Source organism: Fusarium tjaetaba (genome assembly GCF_013396195.1).
Source record: "Fusarium tjaetaba strain NRRL 66243 chromosome Unknown NRRL66243_c0000109, whole genome shotgun sequence".
Lineage (NCBI taxonomy): Eukaryota > Fungi > Ascomycota > Sordariomycetes > Hypocreales > Nectriaceae > Fusarium > Fusarium tjaetaba.
In genome coordinates, this window is record NW_023501305.1 from 24,858 (window position 1) to 50,995 (window position 26,138).

Genomic DNA, 26,138 nt, shown 5'->3' on the forward strand with positions numbered 1-26,138 from the left:
TCTTTTAGTTACCAGACCTTAGTTTTTGAGGATTATCTGATCATGAAGAGCTATCATAGCCACCATTTCACCATCACGAATATGATAGGTCGACTGGGGATATATCTTGACTATCCCTGATCGAATACCATTCTCCCAAAGAGTATTGGGTCGATATAAATCATTCTTCTCCTTAAGAATGGCAAGATGAGATTTGATACCTTCTATATCATCCTTCCTGACTATCCATCCAATAGTCAACGGAGACGAACCTTTTAAGTTTGGCTTGCATTGGAATGCAAGTCTGGCATAAAAAAGATCATCCTTAGAGGGGAGAAACGTGAATGATTCTGAATCCCAGCTCTTGGACCCTGATGCTTCAAGGACTGTCAATGACATCGTCTCCATAGCGCAACCCAGAACAACCGTGGAGGGTTTGTTTCTGCCATATAGTGGAGAGTTGTGGCGAATGAAATGCTGAATATAAATATGTGTTGGCTTTATTGAGAGCGTACGTGTCGTTTCGACCTCGCGAACTAGTTGTTCTCCCGTGTTGATTCGAGCGTATTGGCCACAGCTATCCAACCGTCCAAGTCTGATGCCATACCATATATCTTTCCTCGGATTTGACTGATGAGTGATATCCAGGATGGCGTAGAATTCATCAGATCCTGCATCATACTCCACCAAGCGAACCTGCAAGTGCAAGCCTTTATTCGTCATTTCATATGGTATGTCAACTTGCTTTGGTAATATACCACGGCAGTGATCGCTGTCAAAGTTCCATGGCGAAGGAGCAAGAAGACCACTGAATGTTGGCGCTGGCGAAGTTGGCTCTGAGCGCCATGCGAACAGTGTATGGTCTGGCTGTTTCCTGATGATCTCCTCTTGTAGTCGTATGAAAGCATGCTTACCTTCACCGTACAGCAGGGGCATATGAACGTCGAAGATTCCCAGTAAGCAGTATGCCTGATCTTCCATACGAGTTGTTCGTCGCCTTGCTGCCCATGACATTCTCGTAGCAGCTGAGAAGGATCCAAGATCGCCGACATAAAGGACCTTCCTGGGAATACCAGTGATCTGGGCTACTTGGCTCGCTAGACTCGTGCCCTCAAGCTCTTGAGGATCTCCTTCTTCATCGGCAGTTGTATCCATACGAAAGAAGCCATTGACGAGGTGTTCTCTGTAGCGATTCTTCGATATCTCTCCGATCATGGTCCAGTTTGCATCGAAGAACTGGCGAGCTCGAGGAGCCAAGAGTTCTTGTAGTGTCCAACCCCGTGTAAACCACCGGGCTTCTGCAAGAGACTCGCCAACTCGAGCCGAGTGTTCCTTGTGGACCACGTCTTCAAGGTATATATAGCAGACAGCCGAGTTTCGATACCAAGAGAACATGGAGTTGATGGCTTCTGAGAGTTCTGCGCTGCTAGACTTGTCAATGCAACAGGTATCGACCCAGCAGTAGCCGAGCCCATCTTTCTGAGCTTGCTTGGCGCATAATTCGATCTTCTTATAACCCTTCTTAAGCTTCACGTCGGATGAGTTGGTGAGCATCTCTTGAAAGAGGACCTCCTCATTAGCTTGACCCCATGTATGCGATAAGATTGCATATTCGGGGACATTGCTATAGAACTCTTCCAGCCTTAACGTCGAAACGTTGATGAGATACATATCGTTGCTTCTTCTGGTTTGTATGTAAAAGAAAGGTAAAGGTAGAAAATCATGGGAGTCAGCTTGAAGAGCTGGTTAACGTTGCAAAAAATAGACGCATGGTATGCAAGATAGCTATTGGCTATACCACGTATAAGCGAGCAGGGTAATTCTCCGCATCCAAGCTAGAAAGGACTCGTGTACCATTAATCAGACTTAGTCTGTCCTTATAGAAGATATTTTCGAGTTCTTCTTGCGTTAATAGAGGCTGATGATCATTTCACCTTATCATGCTTGTTACGATATCTCGCGTAAGGTAGTTCTTAGCGCACACACTTATGAGCGATACTCCGCGAGAGTGGGGAGATGGTCTAATGGATCTGCATCACACCCATATATCTTGGGCCTAATGATCAATCAGATTCATCAGGCTAAACGGCTCGCTTTTGGTCTGTTGGTAACGTAAAACAGCAATCCTTGCGGGGTCGGAGTATAAGTTCTTGCAGTAGCCAACCTGTATCCTCACTTCAGGTTTTTTGAATTTCGAGTCTGCAGAAGCACCAAGATGCCTCCCATTCGGAATCCTATCCTGCCCGGATTCAATCCGGATCCTTCGATTATCAGAGTCGGTACTGATTACTATATCGCCACGTCCACGTTCGAATGGTTTCCCGGCGTCCAGATTCATCATTCTACTGATCTTGCAAACTGGAAGCTCATCACTCGTCCGCTGGATCGCAAAAGCCTTTTGGATATGAGGGGAGATCCAGATAGTGGCGGTATCTGGGCACCTTGTCTTTCACACGACGGCCAGAAGTTTTGGCTCGTATATACCGATGTTAAGAGAAAGGACGGGACATTCTGGGACTTGAAGAATTATATCACGTCCTCTGAATCCATCTACGGCCCCTGGGCAGACCCCATTCATGCCAACTCTTCAGGTATCGATCCTTCACTATTCCACGACGATGACGGTAGAAAGTGGTTTGTCAATCAAAGAAGAGACCACCGTTATCCAAAAAGAGATCATTTCTGTGGCATCATGCTACAGGAGTTTGACCCAGAAGCTGGAAAGCTTATTGGCACATTGAAGAATATCTTTGATGGGACTGAAATTGGTATAACGGAGGGACCACACATTTATAAGCGGAATGGGTGGTACTATCTTCTCACAGCCGAAGGTGGAACTTCATACGATCACTCATGCACTCTTGCTCGATCTCGTAGTATCTGGGGTCCTTACGAGCTGCATCCGGATAAGTACATTCTTTCCTCAAGAGAGTCTCCATCAGCAGAACTTCAACGCGCAGGGCATGGCGATCTTGTCGAGACACCAGACGGAAGAACATATCTGGTTCATCTTCTCAGTCGGCCGATAACAGAGAAAAGCCGGAGCGTTCTTGGACGGGAGACAGCTATTCAAGAAGCATTTTGGAAAGATGATGACTGGTTATATGTCAAGAATGGACCAGTTCCTTCGACACTAGTCGATGTGCCGGGTACACGAAATGAAGATTACCACTGGCGAGAAATTCGATACACTTTCGACAGTTGTTTACCTATCGATTTTCAGTGGCTTCGCACGCCAGAGCCAGAGAACATCTTCTCTACAAATGGAAAGCTGGTTCTTCACGGGCGTGATGCTATCGGTTCCTGGTTCGAACAAGCCCTCGTAGCTCGTCGCCAGACTCATTTCTCTTACGACGCGGAGACACTTATTGACTTCCAACCTGAGAATGAACGCGAGTTTGCAGGTCTCACTGCTTATTACAGCCGTTTCAACTTTTTCTATCTTCACATCACAGCTAATGAAGATGGCGAGAGACTCTTATCCATTATGAGCTCGGAAGAATCATGGCCTACGGGGTCACTCCAGATTCACCATCTTGATTCGATTAGTCTCCCACCAGCAGGAAAGGTCAAATTGGCGCTCACTATAAGGGAAGCAGAGTTGCAGTTCTATTACTCTACTGAGGATAAGGCACTTAAGAAGTACGGACCCGTCTTGGACGCTTCTCAACTTTCAGACGAGTGCAGCTGTGGCCCACGAGGTTCCGGGGGCTCTTTTACTGGTGCGTTCGTTGGTATGGCTTGCTCGGACTTGAACGGGAATGGCAAGTCGGCAGAATTTGACTATTTCGTGTATCATCCTGTAAAGGCATGAGAATAGGGTGTTTAGGGTTGAGGTTCTATAATAGCTAACAATGGTGAATACAGCAACCATCAACGTGATGGTTGTACTCGACCTAAAGTATGTGTCGAATGACGCAATTCCTAAAACTGCCGAGAGTAACAATCATCTTGACTTTGATCTCCATCAATTAGTGAAATCTAAATTCCCCGGAAACTCAAACATCGACGGATTCTTCCGCGGAGCAACTGACAAAAAGTCGGATCGCCGCGGTCGAAGCCGTTGCCCAGAACAGCAACTACTCTCGATGGAGCTCATTGCGGCGCGTCTTACGCACTATCAGGAGAGTGTCAGCCTTATCGGGATTCCGCAGCACACCAATTCGATACGCGTGTTGAAGGGATAAGCCTCACTCGCACTTTGCGATTGGCGAGCTCGCGAGTGGTGAAGGGGCGGATAAGCCGGAATCGGGAATATTGGGCGAGCTAAGCCACGACGACTAACATCGAGGCTACGTAGAGGATGATGCCGATCAGTCGAGACAACGACACCAAAAATAACGGATTTGTCTTATATAAAGTCTCAGTCTCCAATTAGGAAGACGATAATTCGAATAGACCATTCCATTGTATTCGTCACTACTACTGTATCATTGGCATCACCGCTTCCCTTCTCATCATCTCACAAACCCTGCTCAAATCTGACTTTGCAACCATCTCGATCGTCATGAACCATATCAAGAGCTTCCTATCAGGAAACTCAATGACAAACTCATCGAACCAATACTACTCAACATCCGAAAAGAACGCAAACTCCTACCAATTGCAAACTGCATCACACAATGATCCCATTCCCCCGCCCCCATACTCTTCAGGACCTACCTGTGATCAGCACACGCCAAGGCCAGTGATCCTAGAATTCCAGCGGCCGTCGCAGGAAGGCTACCGGGTATCTCGGCCAGAGGGCAGGAATGGCCAGCGATTTCTATATCGTCATGATTGAAACATTCTTTTATCACTAGGAGCGATGATACCCTACCAACCATTCTTTTTGTCTCTGGACGGTTCAAAGCTCTCTTGAAATTGCTTTCGGAGCCTTTTCGTGGATATCATGCATTTATAGCGACATACCCCGCTGTGGGTACTGCTTCAGGCACCCTCATCACTAAATCGGCGGAAAGACAGTGGGGTCCAGGGCCAACATGAAAACGGAAGGAAAAATCTGAAACTCGAAGGAATAGGAATAGACAGACCATCTCAATCTCGGTCCAGGATTGATCCGCATATAGGGTCGATGCTACAGGGTGCGGGACCCTAACAAGGCTATAAATTAGAGTGTAACTGTAACGTCGAAACAGGGCTGAAGTTTCGTATCAATTGAACTCTCGTCATACCCGTCCACTTTTAAAAAACTGCTCTGGAGAGAGAGAGAGAGAGAGAGAGGATCTCTTTGGCTCAGACACGATCATCATCACGTGAAATGCTTAAAGACCCTGTACCTGTAACGGCTGCACTTAAAAAAAACACGCCAACGGGCGTGCTAAGGACGCCATGGCACGCTGACAAGACCCCAAAGACCGCTGCACAGCGAATCTTAGAGCTTACATCAGATCTGAAATTGGACAAGTGGGGTATTGTACGCCATCCCCCTTACTACGTAGTGTACTATCGATTTCTCTCCCTGATCAAGTTTAACACGCAGCCCCTATCTTTATCTATATTTACCTGGGGAGATCCTTACTTAACACAATGTTTTAAGTCTCCCTGGGTCGCTCGTTTCCTGCATCAGTCAGTCATTCATTCATTCGCTTCTTGTGTGTTGAGAATAAAAAAAGATGGCCATCGCTGCCATGTCGGAAAAAACATCGCCTTACCGCCGAACGGCGATGGTGGCTGCATGCGTATTGGTCTTTTTTATCCTTTTTGAGACTTATTATCTTTATTCAGATGCCGTGGGTTCCGTTCAGGCCTCGCCCTCATTTGCTGCCTCGTAAAAAACTGACACTTGCCGCAGTGGACACCTTCACATGGGTTATCGTCTGGATCCAAATCGACCGGGGCTTCACCATCGGTCCATGCGCCCTCGAAGCCAAAGAAGAAGGTCATCAAGACGTCGCAGCTGCATTTCCTGCTGCCCGCCTCGAATCCGAATGATATGTTCTGCGCCATCGTCACCTCCGCCCTTGTAAACCGATATCCCGCCCCGTACATGGTTGGCTGGAAGGGCGAGGGTAAATACAACGCTTCCGCCGCGCATACGGCCAAGCTGTACTCGATCAAGAAGTACCTCGACGAACTCCCCCAGGGCGGAGACGACGACGACCTCGTATTCTTCGGCGATGGATACGATGTCATGGCCCAGCTGCCTGTTGAGGTTGTGATTGAGCGCTACTTCAAGGTTGCTGCTGATGCCGACCGCCGGTTGGCTGACCGTTTTGGCATAACCGTTGAAGAAGCCCACAAACGCGGACTGAAGCAAACTCTATTCTGGGGTGCCGACAAGATGTGTTGGCCAGCCCTACACGAGGCCCAGTGCACCAAGATCCCCGGATCCCATCTCCCTGGTAATGTCTATGGTCCCAAGACCGGCGGCGGTGATGTCACATATCGCGACGCCAAGTACTTCAATTCAGGAAGTGTCATTGGACCTGTCGGAGACTTGCGCAACTTTATCAACGCTGGTATTGCCAGTTTGGAGGAGACTTTTGACCCCAACTTTAAATACAAGACGTCGGATCAGATCTACCTCGCTAGACTCTATGCGCGACAGGAGCTCTCGCGCGCTGAGCAGCTTGAGAATGACTACATGATGGCCAGCATGGGCGACAATGCCACCGTTATCGAAACAAAGAACATCACTGAGTACCATGCCGCCATCGATTTCGAGTCGGATTTTGTGCAGACTGGATGTTTCGCCCATAGATGGATGAACAAGCTCAACTACAACAACTCGGACAACACAGCGACCATGTTCAAGGATGTTTACGATGTAGGCAAGAACTTCAAGCCCTATCGCATCCAGATGCCATCGAACGTGTACCACTCTCTCATCAAGGTCTTCAAATCTCTCCCCGCCGAGCTAGCCACAATGTCCGCCCGTGACTGGGTAGGCAGCCTAGACCTCGACACAAACGTCGCTACACGCAGCATTTTCGGCTTCTACCACGCCACATGCAGCAAGCGAAACCTCATCTCTGACTTCAAGAAGTACTGGTTCCACCCCTACGCCATGCCTCTGTTGCAGGCCGGCTTCAAAGCTACGAGGCAAGATGCGCCCATCACTGAGAAGCTCATTGACGGACGCAAGTGGGTTTACAAGACAGTATATCCCGATTCGGGAGCACCAGAGGATCAACTCGGCGGCGTCTTGACAGACTTCAAGAACGAGACATACATTTCCTTTTCGACCCTATGCGGCGACTATTTAGACATTCTTGAGCCTCGACACTAAAATATGAAATTGTAATGACGTTGGTTAACGGAGTAAAGGTGTATTGGCATAAAGGATCGGGGCAAATTGGGATTACCTACTGTATAAAAAGACTACACGGCTTCAATGTTTTTTATTATATCTTTAAGGAGTCAGGAAATCTGGTTAAGAATATACCACTAGTGACTTGACGAATCTCAGTATCGTATTTCGTGACTCAAAACTCGCCATGTGCTTCTGAGTGTACACAAGTGGGTGGCTCTTTAGCATGCCTGTCTCTGGTCAGATACCTTTACATCTCTCCCGGAGTCTATCGCTGGGTGCTGCTTTGTACATAGTAACTAATATCTCTTCAGAAAGTTAACGTCAAACCTAATTGTCTAATTACTGGAGCGGATGTCTGATCTCCGACTTGGCCATGTAAGTCAGCTCACCGGCCGATATCTGTGACAGCTTACGCCTCGGTCTGGAAGCTATGATGCAACAGCTCGATCATAATGGTTGGCAGATATCATAACACCTATATTATATGTTCTATAGGAGACGCGGGGGCGGATACGAAAACCGCAAAGAGGTATGTATGTAACATTGTGACCGACCCATGACCAGTCCGTTGGTACCGGTATAGGGCTCTCTAGGAGATTACATATTGGATGGCAACATATGACCATGGTTCATGGAAATAGACTTCTTGCGGGAGTAAGCAAGAGGGATACATCATGGAGAGAGCGATAACCAGCCATTGCTCAATCTTACGAGAGCCGCCCCGGAACGAGGACGGGAAGTGGGAGCGGACAAGGGCCGCTCGAGTCTGCTCATGTCAACGTCACCCGCAGTGAGATAAGCAACTCACAGGCGCTACAATTTCAAGGCTATCCAATTAATTAATTAATTAATTGATAATTATCTCTTATTCTAAATTACGGATCAATGGCGCGGGCTGTCTATTACCCGACCCATATCCATCTTCGCTCTAAATCAAGAAGCGGCTTGGACCAGGTGCTCATCACCCTTCAAGACGCCCTCCTCCTGCAGATCCTTCTTCAAGTCTTCCGGCGCCTCCTTATTCATTTCAACTACATAATTCCCCTCTTTCTTCTCGCATACCCATGTCCAGGCGCCGAATTTGTCGCAGAGAGCTTTGTAGAACTCTTGTTCATTCTTTACCAGCTCTTGGGGAATTTTATGGGTTGTGAAGGGAAGAGTGCGGCTAAAGGTTGTTTCGTACTCGGGGGCCATGGCGATCGATAATCTTTGTTTTCACTTTGGCGGTTTAGCTTAGTGGTTTGGTTAAGGTTGGTAAGGTAGAAGGTTGTATATATACAGTCGACGCGATATTTATACTCGATTCAAGACACTGAATCTCGCATGATACGCTCGCTATGTGATCAAGATACAGTCTTTCCTAGGTACCAATCACTTCACTATATGCTTTTATAGTAATCAAATTCACTGCTGCACTGCACTGCTGAATCAAGCGACTTTATTCCATCTTCTCACTATTAACAAGGCTAGTCTTGCTCCAGAGCTTCCTTCTCCTGCAGTTTTTTCTTCAAGTCCATCGACCTATCATCATTTGTTTCGATTGTGATCATTTCCTTTGTTGCGTCATAGCGATTGACGAATTTAAAGTCCCAAGCTCCGAAGATGTCAATGAGTGCTTCGTCAAGCTTGGTATTGTCTTTCACCAACTTCTTTGGGATATCGTGCTTGTAGATTGGAAGTGTGGGGTCAAAGGCCATGATGTGACTTGTTTTGCTGTTTGGCGGGAGTAGTTTATTTATAATAGTCTTTTCTTCTAGTGGTTGAGTTAGCTTTATTTAATTGAATAACTGTAATGTTGAATTTTCTGTTGTTTTGTTACTGGGAAGTTGGCTATTGCGGTCCTTTTTATATCCAACTTCAACAGACAGTGATTAACCATTGCACACTGCTCTACTCACTCATCTGGACCATCAAGCCCAATAGTGACAGAGTCTATCGGCTAGATCTGTGAATGCCTTCGATCAGGCAAACATCACTTCAGACAATCACTCTCCATATCAACCACAGTAAATCGCCCACGAAAAAGAATTGGAGAGTCGGGGGTCAATTGCTCCGTCATTCGAAAACGATAATGCAGACGATAATGAGATTGAGATTATTACGCCGGCTCCGGACCCACACTCGGAGCGGCAGAGCGGACAATTATGGGTCCAAGAGCGGCATCCGCTGCCAGCAACTTCAATAACGGCTTGACAATCGATGGCGACAGCAAGAGACTCTATAATGCTGATAAAGCATAACTGCAGATTGTTCATCACAAATATGTAGCCATTGCCATGAGATTGGCTATATAAGGAGGTCTTCCCTCGACCCAGACAGCACTCATCAACTTCACTCAACAGCTATCTATTGTATTCTTGACTTCAACTCCCTCAACTCCCTATCCCAACTTCAACAATGTCTTCAAAGCTCATCGCCATTCTCGGAGCCACAGGCAATCAAGGCGGTTCCGTCGCCGAAGTCTTCCTCTCCGAACCAGGCTGGAAGGTCCGCGCCCTCACCCGCAACACCTCCAGCGCCAAAGCCAAAGCTCTATCCTCCAAGGGCGCTGAAGTCGTCCAGGCAGATCTCGATGACCCTTCTACTTTAGAGGCAGCATTCAAGGGGGCTCACGCCATCTTTGCTGTCAGCGACTTCTGGGGTCTTTACTATAACGAGTCCAACAGATCCAAGACTAAGCCTGGTCAGGCCCTCAATGACTGGGCCGCTCAGCATGAAGAACAGCAGCTGAAGAATGTCATTGACATTGCTGCGAAAGTTCCTACGCTCGAGCGCTTTATTCTCTCGTCTCTTTCTCATTCGGAGAAGTGGTCAAAGGGTAAATATACTCGTGTTTACCACTTTGATGGCAAGGCTCGTGCTACGGAGTATGCTCAAAAGGAGCACCCTGATCTGTGGGCCAAGACAAGTGTCTACCAAGCTGGCCTTTTTCTAAGTAACTTTGTTCTTTTACCGCCGAACCAGCCTTTCAAGGTCAGTCCATGATTTATTCACTGTAAGCGAACCCAGCTGATGTAGGTCTAGAATGCGGACGGAGTCGCACAGTTTGTCTCAACTCTTGACGTAGACACAAAATTCCCCTACATCGCTCCTGAAGAAGACACCGGTCCCTTCGTCAAGGCACTCATCGTTGATGAACCTGCAGGCCACAATCTCATCGCCTACAGAGAGTGGCTATCCGCCAATGACATCGCTGCTGCCTTCACAAAGGCCACTGGTATCCTGTCAAAGGCCATCAAGGACGATAATTCTATCCCTCCCGGTGTGTCTGATGAGTTGCTGGGCGAAATGATTGACTGTTTTTCCTACTTTAATGAGTTTGGCTACGAGGGTCGAGATGACCCAACTGTGGTTCATCCTCGCGATGTCAGTTCATAAATTGCTTTCCTTTTCACACAATCACTAACTACAGTTTAGCTCAAGTCTGTACCAAAGCTTAGTACTGCTGAGGAATACTTCAAGAAGCAGGACTGGTCCAAGGTCTTTGGATCTTAAGGCATTAGCTGAATACTATTACATTCGCTGCAGAAGATGTAATATGGACATAGTTGTCGCAGAAATGTTCTTGTTGCCTATGTTATATCTCTAAGAGATTAGCTAGAATCGAATCATGTATACGCCTTGACCTCCTCTTGTACATTGTAATCACCCCACATCAGTGCCTTAGAGCATATCGCTACAATCACTCTCTACTTCCGGTCACTCCTTGAACAATCAGCCATCCTTCTTGGGAACCAGCTCTTCCTAGGTAGCAATTTTCTTCAACTTGTCAAATCGCGGGGTTCCGAAGCCAGTGGCGGGATCCCATCCTTTGACGGCGTCCCATCCCGCGTTGGGAATTTCGGGAGAAGGGAACCCTTCCAGACTAACACCGGGGCAGCCTGACGTCTTTCCTTCCAAGATGCTAGGGGCTGGGTTAGCAACTTTTCAACGACGCCAACTATTCGGATACTTACTCGGCAAACCCTGCCTGGCCAGTTTTGTAGAGCCATGGGTTCAGGAATCCCATCGCAGATTTGCCCTTCTTGAACCTTTCGTTGTTGAGCAAAGCAATTATCGCACCGACTGTAGGGGCGGCCGCACTATAGCCATTATGTCAGGTACGCTGGTTAGGCACGTTTGCGCGTACACACAACTTACCTGGTTCCACCTGCAGTGAACTGTTGACCGTTGACCATAACTTGATGGCCACTTGCGAGAGCAGAAACATCGGGGAATGCTCTTCCTTCCTTGTTGATATAGTTCTTCCATTGCTTCCATTTCTTCTCATTCTTCTTCAGATAGTCTTTTACGACCTTATCCTGGTACGCAAGGCGGGAGAAGAGATCTGAGAAGCCACCGCCACCAGATTGATCGTACTCAGTATCCAACCAAGCCTTTTCGGGGCTATTGCTCTCTGTGCCGCCAACGGATGTCACATATGGGCAGACGCTGGGCCAAGTCGGGAGGAACTTCGTAATGTTCTTTCCATCGTTTGACTGGCACGAGACACCAACGCCGAAATTGCCAGCTGCAACTAGGATTGAGACACCACGTGTGCCGATCTGACCGAATTTGTTGCAAACCTGTCGGGCATATGCCTTGGGGATATGTTGCTCGTAATTACCCCACGAAATTGAGACAACTTGTGGGAGCTTCTTGTCTGGCAGGTTCAAGAGGTACTCCGCCAATCCGAGCCAATTCTCAATGGACCGAGTGAAGTCTCCTGGCACCTTCTGCAAGCTGTGATATGAGTTAGTGGCGGCTATTTAGATGATCCCTAGGATACTCACTCCAAATCTGGATTGAAGTCGTAATTGAAGCCTCCAACAGTAAGGTGTTCTACAGGGACTTGGTGTGCCAAGGAGATGGCATACTGGGTGTTCAAATTCCCTTCGTTGCTTCTAATTCTGGCACTCTGTGGGTTTTCTCCACCTGCTGCAGATGCATTGCGGAAAGTAACGCCCTCGAGGTCAGGGGCAAAGCGTCGGAAGAACTCTTGGAGCTGGGCGTTTTGAGCAGTCATCTAACATACATCAGTAAACAGCCTACCAGGGCACCCAGTATACTTACGTTGAGGAAGCTGACGACTGTGTATAAGGAGCCCTTCTCCGCCTTTGGATAGTTCTTTGGCATCTTGTAGATTTCTCGAATACAGGCAGGCGTCAGTTCCGTCTTGCACTTCTCCAAGTTGATGGGTCCCGGGCCGCCATTATTACCGTCCTTTGGTGGCTTCTTTCCGTACTTGTCGTCTCGTTTCGTGAGTCTGAGCCCAGAGCCATCGATATTTCCTTCTTTATCGAAGATAGGAAAGAATGTGGTGGGCTGGATAGTTGCAATATGGTGGACGATCTCATGAGGAACTGAGTACTCTCTGGTTCTGACAATTCGTTCATTGTCGCGAGCAAAGACGGAGAAGCGGGTGCTCAACATGCCTTCGGCTTGGCTGACAGTCGTGCGCACATGGAGCCATTCGCCCTCGTCACGAACATGGTGCTCAGGGATTCCGGCATCTGTAAGCCAACGCTTGACGGACTGAGTAGCTTCTCCAGATGGATTGAGCAGTGCTTTGGCAGATTCCCGTGAGAGATATTTGCCGTAATTGGGATGGTCGGGATCTGAGACTCCATAGAGAGCAGTATCAAGCAGCTGGCTATCTTCAGGCTGGAGGCCAATAGAGAAGTCAATGATCTGATCAGGGTCTGGTGAGTCGGATTCCTGCCAGTCGGCAGGGGTCTCATCCAGAGATTCGAGGACAATTGGGCTTGCCAGAACAGAGGTTACACTAAAGAGTAGGCCCCAGACCTTGAGAGAATTGGTCACCAACATGGTGAGAGAAATTGAACTGTAAAGAAGTATCGATATGAAGATTCCAGGTCTGCTCGTCAAGTTGAGGTTGAGCTTGCTGAGATGATCAACTACCTATCGGAGGGAACTGGCTGTTTTTGTACCGAATTTGGATATTATATTATGACATCAACTTCAAGATATCAGTCATATATCACAGCTTCAATTGTGAGCATGTTGGTTTTGGGAGTTGTGGCTATTCTTCACGTTCCCATTCTGGAGCTGGGCGCTGAAGAACAATACTAAGCCACTTCATATTGTTCATGGCAGGTACCACCAACCAGCAGCACCACGATCCTTCCCAACCGTTCCGACAGAGCGGGTCCTGGTATTACTCCTTCCCAAACAGCGCTTTAATTTCTGAAAGGGGTGTTTCTCTTTCTTCATGCTGAATATCATTTGCCATATCAGGAAGCACGGAGCTTAAGGTGTTGACAACCCTCAGCCATCGAACTGGTGAACCATTGCTTCTAGAAGCGCGGGAGAAGCCTATACTACAGACAAACATTTAGGCATTCACATACAGTGGGATTTACGCTGGCAAATTTGCATCCCTTATCAAAAGGTAATGACTTCTAGCGAAGTAAGTTCCACAGGTTGCATCGAAGGTTGTGCGAACATGTGAACCAATCTTGACCTCGTGTCTTTCATTCCTTACATGAGGTGCTCACAAGCAAAACCGTTGGTCGTTGCGCCTCTCCTTGCGTTTCTCTGGTCGAATATTGCCCAAGCTTTGACTTGTTAGTCGACCACTTGGTGTCTTCCAGCTTGAACGAGACCATCACTCGACCAACGCTTCGCCTGTTGGTCCTTCAGTGCTTGACATTTTCTTGGCAAGGGGTTGGGCGTTGCTCGTCTATATCTTACGGGGGAGGGATTCATGCTTTCGTCAAAGCTAGACCATTAGCTGAGGGCAAACGCCAATGATGCCGTCCAAATATTGGAATGCGTTGGTTGATCACTTTTAGAGCTAACGGTGTCTCAGGCCAGAAACCCACCTTCGGGCCGCATCGGGAGTCTTCAGACCATCCGTTTCGAGAACGCATGAAGTATCTAGGGGAGGAAAGAAAACTCAGGACTGCCATTCAACCCTAAGTGATGGAGATAATTAGGTAAATCTAGCCTAAGCTTAGGGGACTCTTTGCTCAGTTTATTTTAACACCCAAAAGCAAGGTCCGGCGTTTTCTTGCTCCCTGAGGAGTATGTATAGCAGATAGTATTTGATCTCAGAGGCTATTGGGAAAGCTGAGAATGCATGTATCGGACTGGCCGGTTTTCTCATGAGAAGTTCTCGAAACGGCGCAACACACCATGGGCATTCCATAAGCACCACCAACAATCGGCGTTGAAGCTTGGCGAGCATTGGAACTCGGAGTACATTTAGACCTTTGTCAAGGCTGCATATCGTGAACTTGAAAGTCGTCTTTAGTGGTCAGGATGTGAATCTTGGTTGGCGTGGAGGAAGCATAGCTCGAAGCTTTGGGCAAGCAAGCTGCATCAGGGGGCAACATCTCTAGAGGTGAAGTTCGCATCGACGGAATGAGCTTCGCCTTGGTTAGAAAATTGGGTTCGATATGAGGCGACATTTGTGGATTCTTGTTGGGAGAACGAGGTCGTGAAATGCGATACTTCATTGTCAAACTTTTGGTTTTTATCTCTGCTCTTCATAGGTACTTCTATTCTGAGGTGGCTTGCAATGATTATACTTCGAAAGCGCTTGCTCACGTTTGTGTACGCCAATACACGTAGATAAGCGGCTGTCTCAGCTTCACAGAAACCTTCTTCTGGTGTCACCATGCAATTCGCTTCTGAGGCATCAATCCGCAAAGCATATGCAGCCTCAGGCCTTCACATGAAGCTTTTTTCTCTGCGCTCTCTTCCTCAGTGGAGCGCTCCTACCCACTGTGAATCAACAGGCAGCACCCTCAGCCTGCTGAAGTCCCGTTTTTTCATTGGCCCAAATTCTGCCACTCTCCAGATCACTCTGCCTCTCACCGCCTTCAGATCCAGTATATAATCTCGCCCTGCCCCTCCAAGCTACGCTTTTCCTTTCTTCTTTTCTCCTTAGCTCTCTTTGCCTTTTGGCTTAGATCAAGTGTAGTATCTGTTCTTTTCAGTTTAATCTCTGAAAGATGTCTAAGGACATCAATCGTGATTATTCCTATTTTTGAAACTCGGGTGGTCTCCTCTGTGCTTGCACATGATTCCACCCACAGTGTCCCTGGTATTACACTGTCTCCAGGTGACGCGAATGCACTTTTTGAGCTCCATGTTTTTCGTTGCTTGCTCGGGCTTGCCTGGGCAGTGAGGAAGAACTCTCCATCTTCGTGATCTTGTTGTCTTGTGATCTGTGATGTCGGTGACTGAAATCAAATTTATTGTACCTAGTCCAAGTAAACATGCCTTGACACCTCCATTTCTTCGCTGTAGATTCCTTTCGTGATAATCGCAACCTCGTGCTAGGCAAATACCCATCGCCCGTCATCTGAATAAACAAACGACTAGCGTAGCTCCAACCTCCATCTTCTCCAGAGCCTCACCCGCAGAGCCTCATTCACCCTCCATCAAACCGCCATCATGTCCTCCGACACTCCTCTGCTCGATCCCTCCATCTTCTCCCACCTCCAGGAGAAGCTCGATGAAGAGACCGCCGTTCGTGATAACCTCACCCAGATTATCCAGCGTCTCGAGCGCGCCGTTGCCACTGCTCAAGGTCTTCTCTCTCGCGTCCACTCTACACCCCGCGCTCGCTGTCAGTTTTTTCTTCGTGTCCCAGCTTGGAATGCGCAAAGCTGATTAAAGAAAATGCAGACCCAGCGCTTGTATCACAGGTTGAGGATGCTATCAAGGAAGAGGTCACTATTGTGAAGGAGCTGAATGAGGTAGCTAGCAAGCACCCATACTACAAGTACGTTCTCCCAGCCATGTCAACGAGCGTCAAAATCTGATTCGGCGATAGATACAACAGCAAGTGGGCGAGAACCGTTCAAAATGCCATCGGCACCGCTGTCTACACTGCCTGGCTCGGCGGTCTAGGCTCTGACGCCCAGCCTGCTTCACTCGGTCGCCTTCTCACTCTCGAGCAAGTTGGCGAGGTCTTCCAAGGTCCGCGAGCCATCTCCAAACTTAACTAGAAACCTTAACGCTAACGTGCCCCCAGTCCCCACAAACCTCAAGGACCGAGATGCCTTCCACTTTACCATCGAGGAGTATCTCCTATCTCTGACGGACCTCACCAACGAGCTTGCTCGTCTTGCTCCCAACGCTGTCACCCTCGGAGACTTTGAGCTTCCTCTCGTTATTAGCGGGTTCATCAAGGATCTCTTCGCCGGGTTCCAGCTTCTCAACCTCAAGAACGACATTCTCCGCAAGCGAGCTGATGCTGTCAAGTATGACGTCAAGAGAGTCGAGGATGTTGTCTATGATCTGAGCCTGCGTGGACTGGTCAAAAGGGCTGGAGAGGGTGACACAGAGATGGCTGCTGTCGAGTAGGTTATCGATATAGTTGAATATCCGAAATCTAAAAGTTGAGAACATAAATCAATGATTAAAATTGGCCGCAGTTATCGGGCTCGTCCATATACAGATGAGATTGTAATCACAGTTATGCAAACGACGTGAAATATGAAATGTTTTTATTTCCTTGTAGTGGCGCATATCACGCCCTCGGGTACATGCTGTAGGAAATTCAAATGTCTTGACCCCCGATTGGCCTTGGCTGATGCTGATTTTTTGGTTACATTAATAATACACCATGATATATCCCACTTCTTAAAAACTCCAAGCCAAGTTCAATATAGTAAACAAGCTTTATATAGCTCATCGTTAGTCGTGTCGAAATGTACACTTGTCTCCTCTAGCACACTTGCCCTGCTGCCAGAAAGTACAAGGCTTGGTGCCAATGAGTGCTTTGTTAGCAGGCTTGTGTGGCGGCAGAGTAGGCTTCTTTTTCCTTCCGTCTTTTCCATCCCGGTCTCCTCTACCACCGTGATGATCATCACGTTCGCGGTCATACGTCCGTTCACGGTCCCAACCTCGGTCTTGGTCTCTATCTCGGCTGTATCCTCTGTCTCTATCCCATTCTCGTTCCGCTGCGGGTGGTGGAGGCGGAGGCGGGACTTGCTGCCCTTGTGCCATTTGGGTGAGCATCATGTACTGCTGATATGATGGATCGTTGGGGTTGAGATATGAAGCAGCGTTGGGGGTCGCGGTCGAGGCTTGGCCTGAAGCCTGCAGCGGCTGGTTGATAGCGGCCAGGATAGACTGGAGCTGGGTATCGGGAATCTGGGGCTGCTGCTGCTGCGCAGGTGCAGTCGTCGTCTGTGGCTGAGGCTGCATTTGCTGCAACAAAGCCATGTAAGGCGCATAAGCCTGTTGTTGCTGAGCATAATAGGCCGCCCAGTCCTGAGGATTGGCTGGGGCTTGGCCAGACGAAGCACCGACAGCTGCTGCTTGCAAGGCGTTGGCCTCTGCTTCTGCGCGCGCACGTTCTTCGTCTGCTCTTTTTTGTCGGGATACCAGTTCTTTGTTGTGCCCCATTTGCCACTCGCGGACCTTCTCTTGATCATGAAGAATCCATTCTGGAGGCGAGTTGCTGGGAAATGGCATGCCTGAGAGAGACTTGGCCACACCTTCAATGGCACCTCCGCAAAGGCGAGTAGGCATGTCGGAGTAATGGAAAGCACGCCAGACATCGTTCATGACTGGGTTCAAGTCTCGCCAGCTCTTGACCTTGTCGGATTTGAGCAGGGCAATGACCTGATCCAACACGGCACGGCCAGCGATAAGAGGTAGAGTATCATTAGCTAGGGCCGGATGGGGCTGTGATTGAGAAGCATGTTGAGGGGATGTGCGAGCCACCGAAGAGACGCCTCGGAGGTTGCCCAGAATCGAATCGAGACGAGTCGCTGGATTATTCTTCGCCTCGATGCGTTGTAAGGCCGTGTAGAGTGCTCCGTCAGGTCCCATTTGCTGCTCATCACGCCATCGATGCTGGATCTCTTGGAACTTTGAATCATCAGGCAGATATTGTGCCTTCTGTTGATCAGTTCCAGAAGCCTCGAGTATCGGTGACTTGGGTGAGGGTGGGATGTCATCAGGGTCGGCATAGATAGCCATGAGCTCCCGTTGCTCCCTATCCGCAATGCGCTGCTGTTCGTCTGTTGTAAAGGTGACATTTCCGCCTCGAGTAACGAAGTTCTTATTTCGGACGTCTGTTGGCAGCCTAGAGAAGTCGATCGCGACTGGTCCCATCCAAGGTTGATAAGGAACGTCTTCATCATCCTCTTCTTCCTTTTGGTTCGCACGCTGTTTGAGTACCATTCCTTCAGATCGATCGTCAGCGGCATCTCGGGTCATGTTCGACTCTCGTCCTTCGTCCTCGGCTTCTTCCTTCTGGAAGACCCTAATCTGAACAAGCTCGGTTTCAGGCTTCCAGCTGACTCGAAGCTTGCGGCGAGCTTCTTTTCGGAGACGCTTGGCCTTCTCTTCAGGCGATTCCGAGGTTTCAGACCCATTTGTCTCCTTCGGTGCAACAGGAGCCTCGGCTTTTGGTGCATTGATTGAGTCCAGTAACGAAGCAATACCGGACAAGGCGCTCGCTGAGCTTGAGGTCGGAGCGGTTGTAGACCCATTTCGAGGTGCCGGTGGTTTCGTCTCAGTTCGTGATGGCTTCGCTTCGGCTTTTATCTTGTCGTCACTTATGACCTTCACGTCTGCTTTGGTTTCAGGCTTCGGTGCAGGTTTGGCTACTGGTCTGGGTTTGCCAGGCAGAATAGATGCTGCTGCTGCCTTTGCTGCACTGGTTTTGGATGCTGATTGAAGTTGAATCTTGGGCTGGGCAAGTTTCCTGCTAAGAGCATTGCCGCTAGATTCTACTGCAATCTTTTTAACCGTCCTTGTTTCAGCCTCCTCGTCTCGTCCACGCTTGGCTGAAGGCTCCGTCCCCGGTTTAGCCTTCGCTCTGCTTGACGCAGAAGTGCCTTGATAGCCTGTGCTTTCGGGCTCACTGGCCTTGAGCTTCTTGACTTTGACTGTTATCTCTGATACAAGCTCTTTGACCTCCGAGTCTCCCTTATCGGCAAACCGTTTCCTCACTGATTCAAAGTTTGTTGTCTCAGCGATCTTTTTCGTCATAGGAAAATGTGTAAACATCTCAAGGACAATCTTGGGGAGTTTCCCCGAGAAGTCACTCGCTTTGATACACATGATCAGCGCATTCACCAAACTTAAAACTAGCTTTTGGTGGCCGCCGAGGTTGTCCAATACCGCATCATCTGCATGCTCGATAGCGGCATCCAAAGCTCGGTAGAGTATTTCTTTCTTTTGTTCAAAGTCCTGTCGAACCTTTGCAATCACATCTTCCGGCTTCTTTTCCTTGATAGCTTGATCGAGTTCCTGCTTGGCACGGTTCATTTCGCTGCGAAGTTTGATGAAATACTCGCCTGCTTGTTGAACGCGGGATGCAATTAGGGCATTGGTACGCGCAACAGACTGCTCGATGTGCACCATCCCGATGGCATCCCAGGCAGCAGCTTCAGCAGGGTCGGCTGGGCGGGTAGCTGCGCGGATCTGGACATGGTTAGACATAGAACCTACGAAAGACTGTACCGAATAACTTACGGGTTTACCACGCTCTTCCTCAAGCTCTTTTTTTGCCTTTTTCTCAGCTTTGTTCTTCGAGGCCTCATCAGATTTAAGTTGCTCTTTGAAAGCATGCGGGTACTCCGTGTATTTGGGACGCCGTTTGCCTAAGCCCTTCATGGAACGATCAAAGTCATCCAAAAGCATCTTGGCCTCCATGCGCCTCTCGTCAAGCCCGCCTTTATCTGGAGAGGGGCGGTATTGGCTGGTGAAACGCCCCTGGACTTCACAAGGAAGACTGTAACCAAGTTCGGGGACCATCTGCCTTCCGCTACGGGGTGGCAGTGCTACAAGAGGGGCAAGCTTATCATAGCTCTTAGGTGCGGGAAGCTTAATTGTTCCCTCATGAACCAAATGAGGAAGCCCTTTGATAGCAGGAAATTTGGCTTGGGCGGCCTTGGTGCGCTTATTGAACTGGTAGATTAACTGGGCTTCTTCGGGCGTGGGAGTCGGAGCTGAGAGGCCATCGAGATCATCAATCTTTTTCACAGCAGGAGACCCAACAGGCGAGTCGACATATGCTGTAGTGGGCTCTGGAGTGGGGGTAGGAGTGTTGACTTCAGTCTTCACTGCCCGCTTCCTCTTCTTGGGAGGCGGTTCGTTCGTCACGGGTTGAAGGGTCCCGGGGGTGTCTTGATTCGTGCTTGGTTGTGACAGAATGTATTGCGTGTTGGCTGTGGGTGGTGATGTGGCGTTATTGATGAAGTGAGGTGGCTGCTGATGATGTATCGGCTGCTGGAAGTTCTGACCAGGCAGAGGCTGCGAGGTCGTGGGATAGGCCACAGGTTGCTTAGGGGTAAACTGAGGCTGTGGTGGTGGTGGTGGTGGTTGTTGCGGTTGGTTTTGTTGCATCTGCTGTTGAGGCTTAGGAGGTTGCTGTTGAGGCTGAGGTTGCTGTCGTGCTTGCGGATGGCTATGTTGGAAGTTCAGTTGTTCAGTCGGTCGTGGTTGAGGCGTCTGGCCGTTGACTGGAGGTGAAAAAGCAGCTTGGTTGTACTGTTGCTGATTCTGGACCGGGGATGGCTGGGGCGGTCGACTGAAGTTATGACCTGGGGTATAAGTAGACGGGATGCCGTCAAACTGCTGCACTGGTGTATGGCTCTGCTGCCTACTTGTTTGTGGCATTACATGCTGCTGAGAAAACTGCTGGATAGAAGGTTCGAAGGATGACTCATTTTGTGGCGCCATAGAATATGGGAAATTGGTAGAATGACTTGATAGTTGTCCAATGCCAGCCATGGCGTTATCCAGGTTCATTTTGCTGTGTTGACCGTAAATATCAGGGTGAATTCCACTGAAATCTGTGTCCATTACATCTTGTGACTGTTGTGGATATTGTTGGTTCATGGAGAGAGAGTCATGGCTTGGGTGGTAGCTTGCTTGGTCCTGTTGAGAGCCATGCAGAGTGCTTGAGAGGAAGGGGTGACTTTGATCAGAGTCGAAAAAGTTTGATGGGGAAGCCTCTTGAGGATTAAGTTGCGAGTAAGCTGCCTGCTCACTCACAGGCTGTGACCAAGGCTGATGAGGGTCAAATTGGCCGTTTTGGCCTGCAAAGGCATAGTTATTGTGCCATTGATGCTGTGTCTCATCGGCGCCGCTTTGGCCATTGTTTGACCAAGACTGCATCTTGTGATAGATGCTGTGTTTAGAAGAGGCAGCTGCTACAACAGCAATACGACCACAGAGACCAAGGGTCAATTATCCTGAACAGCTTTAAGAGCTATTGCATGGTATTAGCAATCATTGCTACCTTAAGATGGGGTGCGAGTGTGTAAACGCGAAGGACGTGATGAAGGAAATGAGTAAGGGCAGTCAGTTGAGCCTCGTGCAACAGAGCGAGGGTGTGGCTGGGGGTTGACGTAGCCTTATCTGAAAAGCGAGAAATAATGTACTGACATATGGAAATTAACCTGGCAAGTGACTTTATGCAAGTGTCTTGCTGTTAGGGAGAGGCTTTCGGCTATCGCATATGCAGGTGGCCCACCATAGAAATACGCTAGTCGATAAACGGACGGACTGACAAGGGTCGAAGTCTTGGAGAAAGGGACAAGGTGAATGAATCTGAAAGTCTAGAGAACGCAAAAACAACCATCAGCAAAGTCTGCAACAAGAACTAGAAGGTCAGTAGTGAAGTAAGTGATGTGAAAATAGTATAAGAGGATTCTCGTGAGTTTTCTGCAGGATTAAGGCGTAGAGAGCGTTGATAAAGAGCATCCATCCATCTTCCATTAAGAGGCCGTTAGGTGGTTTAGCAAAAGGGTGTATGTATGGCTGGTTGATCAAAGGTTGGACAAGAATTGAGTGCGACAGGCTCGTCGACAAAGAAACTCGAGGGGGAAAAATCGAGAATGATAAACTCGAACCAAAGTTATTAAAAAAAAAATTGGCTTTGTCGAAATAATGTGATCTCTGAAGCAATTCAGATTGCTTTGTTGGAAAATAGGTAGTAGGTAGTGGCATTCTGGAATGACTTTGGTGGTGGAGCCACTGTTTCCTTTAGATGCGTGTGCACCCGCATTTTAGTGTAGCGTAGTCCCTGTGATGTTGCTGTCTTGGGGTGCCGCTGAGCAGAAGTTGGAGCTGAAGACAGCGTTATTTCCAGCCCCTGTACCCAAGCAAGCGCCTGAAAAGACAGGCGCCTGCAACGTCGCAAAGACGATGATCAACAGCCATGACGCCCTTTTTGACTTTGACTCTGAATGAATGAATGAATGCTCTTTATATCATCAAATACTCGTGCCGCAGCTTTTTTAGGTGCGCGTTCGCCTGCAAACTGGCCAGATCGTAGATGCCTGGTTTTCGTCACCTGGACCTCTCTGGGTTACCCAGCCGCCACAGCGCTTCGCCCCTAGAAGACGATGCTGAGGAGCTTTTATCTCCAAGCAAGTCTCCACGACGGTAACCATCTCTTCATCTCGCAATTTAAATGCTGCAGAGAGTCCAAGTGGTGGTTGGTTCCATTGTTATAGAGAAATCACAGATACAATGCTGCTGCTTTGGTTCATGATGGTGGGCAGTATGACCGAGCCATGCAGAATGACGCGACAGAGGTAAAGTGGTTGATTGGTGCAGGGTAGAAAAGGGAATGGGGTCAAGTTTGGGCATACCCTTAGATTCAGATAAGGCTCCGTCAGTGCAGTAAATCTGTCCGTCTTCCTACCAAAAGATGCGGAGCAACTCTATTGCCATCTGTATATTGAGCAAGTCGCGTGGTGTTTACAGCATTATCGAACGGAGGTGTGACCTGTCGGAGAGGCAAAGAGAGCAGCACAAGGTTGACCCGTTGTTCGCCAGGACAAGGCGACTGACGCGGGCGCAGATCCGAAGGATGAGCACAAAGATGGGAATTAAAATACCAAGCGCAGCTTATATATAAACGCGTTTGACCTGCTGAACGCCAGTCAGCGTTTGTCGCGATGGTTGATGGTGGTTGATGAAGTGTCGTCGGATCGAAGAGAATGAAGAGAAGTCCCTGGCGATTTCGCATGGAGCTCAGAGAACGGACCTGGACGTGTTTGTCTATGATGTGGCCCCATATTTCAGGCACAAACACGATCATGACGGTGGGCAACTGAACTGGCAAGTGCCCCTTTGAGAAATCAGCGGGCCCAGCACCGTGGCACTTTCCATGTCCAATCGTATCGGCGCTTGAATCGGTCCGTGCTTCCAGCTTGCGCGCCATCGGGGAAGCTTTCCAGCAACCGTAGTATTGGATCGTGGCCTCAAGCTGCCATCAACCTAATTGATACGTTTTCTTGACTTGAAGATTGGTTTGAAGTTCTATACCTAGGATCCTCTCTCTAAGGCTACAATAACTTGTTTCGACTTACGTTGCCTCCTACAGTCGAGCCCTCTGTGAACAAGCGACCTGGCCATTCTCCTGAATTACATCCCACTATCACCCACCACCTAAAGCTCTCGACGTCCCGACGTCATCTGCCAGTATGGCAACCAAGGGAAACTCTCTGCGCGATCGCCAAATAGGTTTGCGATGCTCAATACTCAGTGCGCCCCTCGTTCTTTGACTGATTTTTTCCCAGCGTCGCTAAAGAAAATCCTCAACTTGAACGAGAGTGTCGAATCCTCCGAGACTGACGAAGCCCATGCCAATGGTTTACTCGCTCCTGTTGCGCCTATCCTCGATGCAGATGGCAACCCTATCTGGAAGGTACTGGTCTTTGATGATCTCGGTCGGGATGTTATCAGCAGTGTTATGCGCGTCAGCGACTTGCGGTCAATGGGCGTAACCATGCACATGTAAGTCGACGAGCCTCACGAAGATATACAATGTTTAACATGAGCTGCGCAGGCACATTGGCGGCGCAAGGCACCCTATCCCCGATGTCCCAGTCATCTACCTCCTCGAACCGAATGCGCAAAACCTCCAAGCCATCACATCCGACTTGCAGAAGGGGCTTTACACTCCCGCTTACATCAACTTCCTATCCTCCCTCCCTCGTGTCCTACTCGAGGAGTTCGCTACACAAACTGCTGCTGCTGGAACATCCGAACACATTGCTCAGCTTTTTGACCAATATTTAAATTTCATTGTCGCTGAACCAGATCTATTCAGTCTGGGCATGCAAAAAGAGCATACATATTGGGCATTGAACAGTGCAAACACCAGCGACGAGGAGCTTGATCGCGTAGTGGATAAAATCGTTAGCGGTCTATTCAGTGTGATTGCTACTATGGGTATGCCAGACATTATGTGTTCAACTCGACATGCTAATAAATCTTACAGGAGTCATTCCTATTATCCGATGCCCCAAGAACGGTCCTGCAGATATGGTCGCCGCGCGACTCGACCGAAAACTCCGAGATCATATCCTCAACTCAAAGGACAACCTCTTCTCTGGACCGCGAACGAACGCTTCATCCAATACTCACTCTTCCCGACCCGTACTCATTCTTCTCGATCGAAACGTTGACTTGGTGCCAATGCTTTCTCATTCTTGGACATATCAAAGTCTGGTTCACGATGTTCTCAACATGAAGCTCAACCGCATCACCATCGAAAGCCCTGCGGAAGAAGGAAACCCTGCCAAGGGTCCCACGAAGAAGGGTTACGATTTGACTACAAACGACTTCTTCTGGGCCAAGAACGCTGGCAGCCCTTTCCCTCAAGTAGCGGAGGATATCGATGCTGAATTGACCAAGTACAAAGAAGAAACAGCTGCGATTACGAAAAGGACTGGTGTTACAAATTTTGAGGACTTGCAGGCCGACACCAGCGCTAGCGCTCAGCATCTCAAGGAGGCGATAACGTTGCTTCCTGAAATGAGAGAACGTAAAGGCATCCTCGACATGCATATGAACATCCTGGCGGCTTTGTTGACAGGAATCAAGGACCGCCAGCTTGACAACTATTTCCAACTGGAGGAGAATGTTGTGAAGCAGACCAAACCTCAGATTATGGAAATTATTAGTGACAGTACCAAGGGTTCTGAACCCGCTGATAAGCTGCGATTGTTCATCATCTGGTACTTGAGTACAGAACAAGAAGTGAACCGACAAGAATTCGAGGGTTTCGGAAAGGCGCTCTCAGAAGCTGGCGCGGATGTGTCATGTCTGCCCTACGTTCGACAGTAAGTTTTTTTAAAAGCATTGATTTGTCTCGCGTATACTGATCAAGACAGGGTTCGCGCTACAACCAAGATGACACAACTCACTACCATCAACAACAACACTGCTCAGCCTGCTCAAACTTCAGACCTCTTCGGCCGCTTCTCATCTATGTCATCTCGTCTCACCGACCGCCTCAAAGAATCAGGCGTGCCCACTGGTTTGTCATCAAACTTTGAGAGCCTCATCAGCGGTGTGAAAAACTTCCTCCCTGTCGATCGCGATTTCACAGTTACGAAGATCGTCGAATCGATCATGGATCCTTCGTCAGCCTCCTCTTCAGCTATAGCCAAGACAGAGGACTACAAGTACTACGATCCTAGATCCGCCAATGCCCGAGGCAGCATGCCTGCACCAAGTGCCATGCGGTCTGGGGCTGGAGCTACTCCAGGTGGCATGCCTGGTTCCCAAGTGTCCGGACAGACAGCTAGCTTTGGTCAAAGAAGACAAGGATTCAGTGAAGCTGTCGTTTTCACAGTTGGTGGCGGTAGCATTGATGAATATGGTAACTTGCAGGAGTGGGTGAGTCGAACAGGGGGCGATAGGGCTAAGAAGAGGGTTGTATATGGCAGCACAGAGATGATGAATGCTGCCGAGTTCATCAAGGAGGAACTAGACACACTAGGAAAGGAGGTGTCACCATGATGCGTTGGCTTTACAGAATAGATAATGAGATTTCCGGATCATAAAGGCACAATAAAAGCTTGCAACTTGGCTCCAAACTATTCCTTGCAAGGTACTCTAAGACACCTCGTCGAGTAGTGAGATGGTGTGCTGTTGATGGATGTGTTCATGAATCACTGAAGACATT

General features: G+C 48.7%; 10 protein-coding genes across 10 annotated transcripts; 5 read left to right on the top strand and 5 right to left on the bottom strand.

Annotated features, from left to right (window-relative positions):
* Positions 1-18: 18 nt before the first annotated feature.
* On the bottom strand, positions 19-1,650 carry FTJAE_5622 (heterokaryon incompatibility protein het-E-1; the record flags this gene model as incomplete). Its single annotated transcript, XM_037352149.1, has 3 exons — positions 19-221; positions 495-689; positions 738-1,650. The coding sequence occupies 3 exons, from the start codon at positions 1,648-1,650 to the stop codon at positions 19-21; spliced, it is 1,311 nt and encodes a 436-aa protein (XP_037207115.1).
* A 544-nt stretch (positions 1,651-2,194) lies between these two features.
* FTJAE_5623 (xylan 1 4-beta-xylosidase) lies at positions 2,195-3,793 on the top strand (the record flags this gene model as incomplete). Its single annotated transcript, XM_037352150.1, has 1 exon — positions 2,195-3,793. One exon carries the CDS (start codon positions 2,195-2,197, stop codon positions 3,791-3,793), a length of 1,599 nt encoding a protein of 532 aa, XP_037207116.1.
* Positions 3,794-5,594: 1,801 nt separating this feature from the next.
* On the top strand, positions 5,595-7,210 carry FTJAE_5624 (uncharacterized protein; the record flags this gene model as incomplete). Its single annotated transcript, XM_037352151.1, has 2 exons — positions 5,595-5,660; positions 5,774-7,210. The coding sequence occupies 2 exons, from the start codon at positions 5,595-5,597 to the stop codon at positions 7,208-7,210; spliced, it is 1,503 nt and encodes a 500-aa protein (XP_037207117.1).
* A 957-nt stretch (positions 7,211-8,167) lies between these two features.
* FTJAE_5625 (uncharacterized protein) lies at positions 8,168-8,428 on the bottom strand (the record flags this gene model as incomplete). The annotated part of the gene is made up of 1 exon (XM_037352152.1): positions 8,168-8,428. One exon carries the CDS (start codon positions 8,426-8,428, stop codon positions 8,168-8,170), a length of 261 nt encoding a protein of 86 aa, XP_037207118.1.
* Positions 8,429-8,700: 272 nt separating this feature from the next.
* FTJAE_5626 (uncharacterized protein) lies at positions 8,701-8,931 on the bottom strand (the record flags this gene model as incomplete). Its single annotated transcript, XM_037352153.1, has 1 exon — positions 8,701-8,931. One exon carries the CDS (start codon positions 8,929-8,931, stop codon positions 8,701-8,703), a length of 231 nt encoding a protein of 76 aa, XP_037207119.1.
* Positions 8,932-9,631: 700 nt separating this feature from the next.
* Positions 9,632-10,729, top strand: FTJAE_5627 (nitrogen metabolic regulation nmr; the record flags this gene model as incomplete). The annotated part of the gene is made up of 3 exons (XM_037352154.1): positions 9,632-10,207; positions 10,259-10,600; positions 10,652-10,729. The coding sequence occupies 3 exons, from the start codon at positions 9,632-9,634 to the stop codon at positions 10,727-10,729; spliced, it is 996 nt and encodes a 331-aa protein (XP_037207120.1).
* Positions 10,730-10,978: 249 nt separating this feature from the next.
* FTJAE_5628 (tripeptidyl-peptidase 1 precursor) lies at positions 10,979-13,042 on the bottom strand (the record flags this gene model as incomplete). The annotated part of the gene is made up of 5 exons (XM_037352155.1): positions 10,979-11,138; positions 11,191-11,316; positions 11,375-11,956; positions 12,007-12,239; positions 12,287-13,042. 5 exons carry the CDS (start codon positions 13,040-13,042, stop codon positions 10,979-10,981), a joined length of 1,857 nt encoding a protein of 618 aa, XP_037207121.1.
* A 2,595-nt stretch (positions 13,043-15,637) lies between these two features.
* Positions 15,638-16,552, top strand: FTJAE_5629 (translin; the record flags this gene model as incomplete). The annotated part of the gene is made up of 4 exons (XM_037352156.1): positions 15,638-15,812; positions 15,872-15,968; positions 16,020-16,165; positions 16,221-16,552. 4 exons carry the CDS (start codon positions 15,638-15,640, stop codon positions 16,550-16,552), a joined length of 750 nt encoding a protein of 249 aa, XP_037207122.1.
* A 333-nt stretch (positions 16,553-16,885) lies between these two features.
* Positions 16,886-21,328, bottom strand: FTJAE_5630 (uncharacterized protein; the record flags this gene model as incomplete). The annotated part of the gene is made up of 2 exons (XM_037352158.1): positions 16,886-19,630; positions 19,682-21,328. The coding sequence occupies 2 exons, from the start codon at positions 21,326-21,328 to the stop codon at positions 16,886-16,888; spliced, it is 4,392 nt and encodes a 1,463-aa protein (XP_037207123.1).
* A 2,318-nt stretch (positions 21,329-23,646) lies between these two features.
* Positions 23,647-25,972, top strand: FTJAE_5631 (SLY1; the record flags this gene model as incomplete). The annotated part of the gene is made up of 5 exons (XM_037352159.1): positions 23,647-23,686; positions 23,743-23,959; positions 24,012-24,397; positions 24,447-25,290; positions 25,342-25,972. 5 exons carry the CDS (start codon positions 23,647-23,649, stop codon positions 25,970-25,972), a joined length of 2,118 nt encoding a protein of 705 aa, XP_037207124.1.
* Positions 25,973-26,138: the final 166 nt, after the last annotated feature.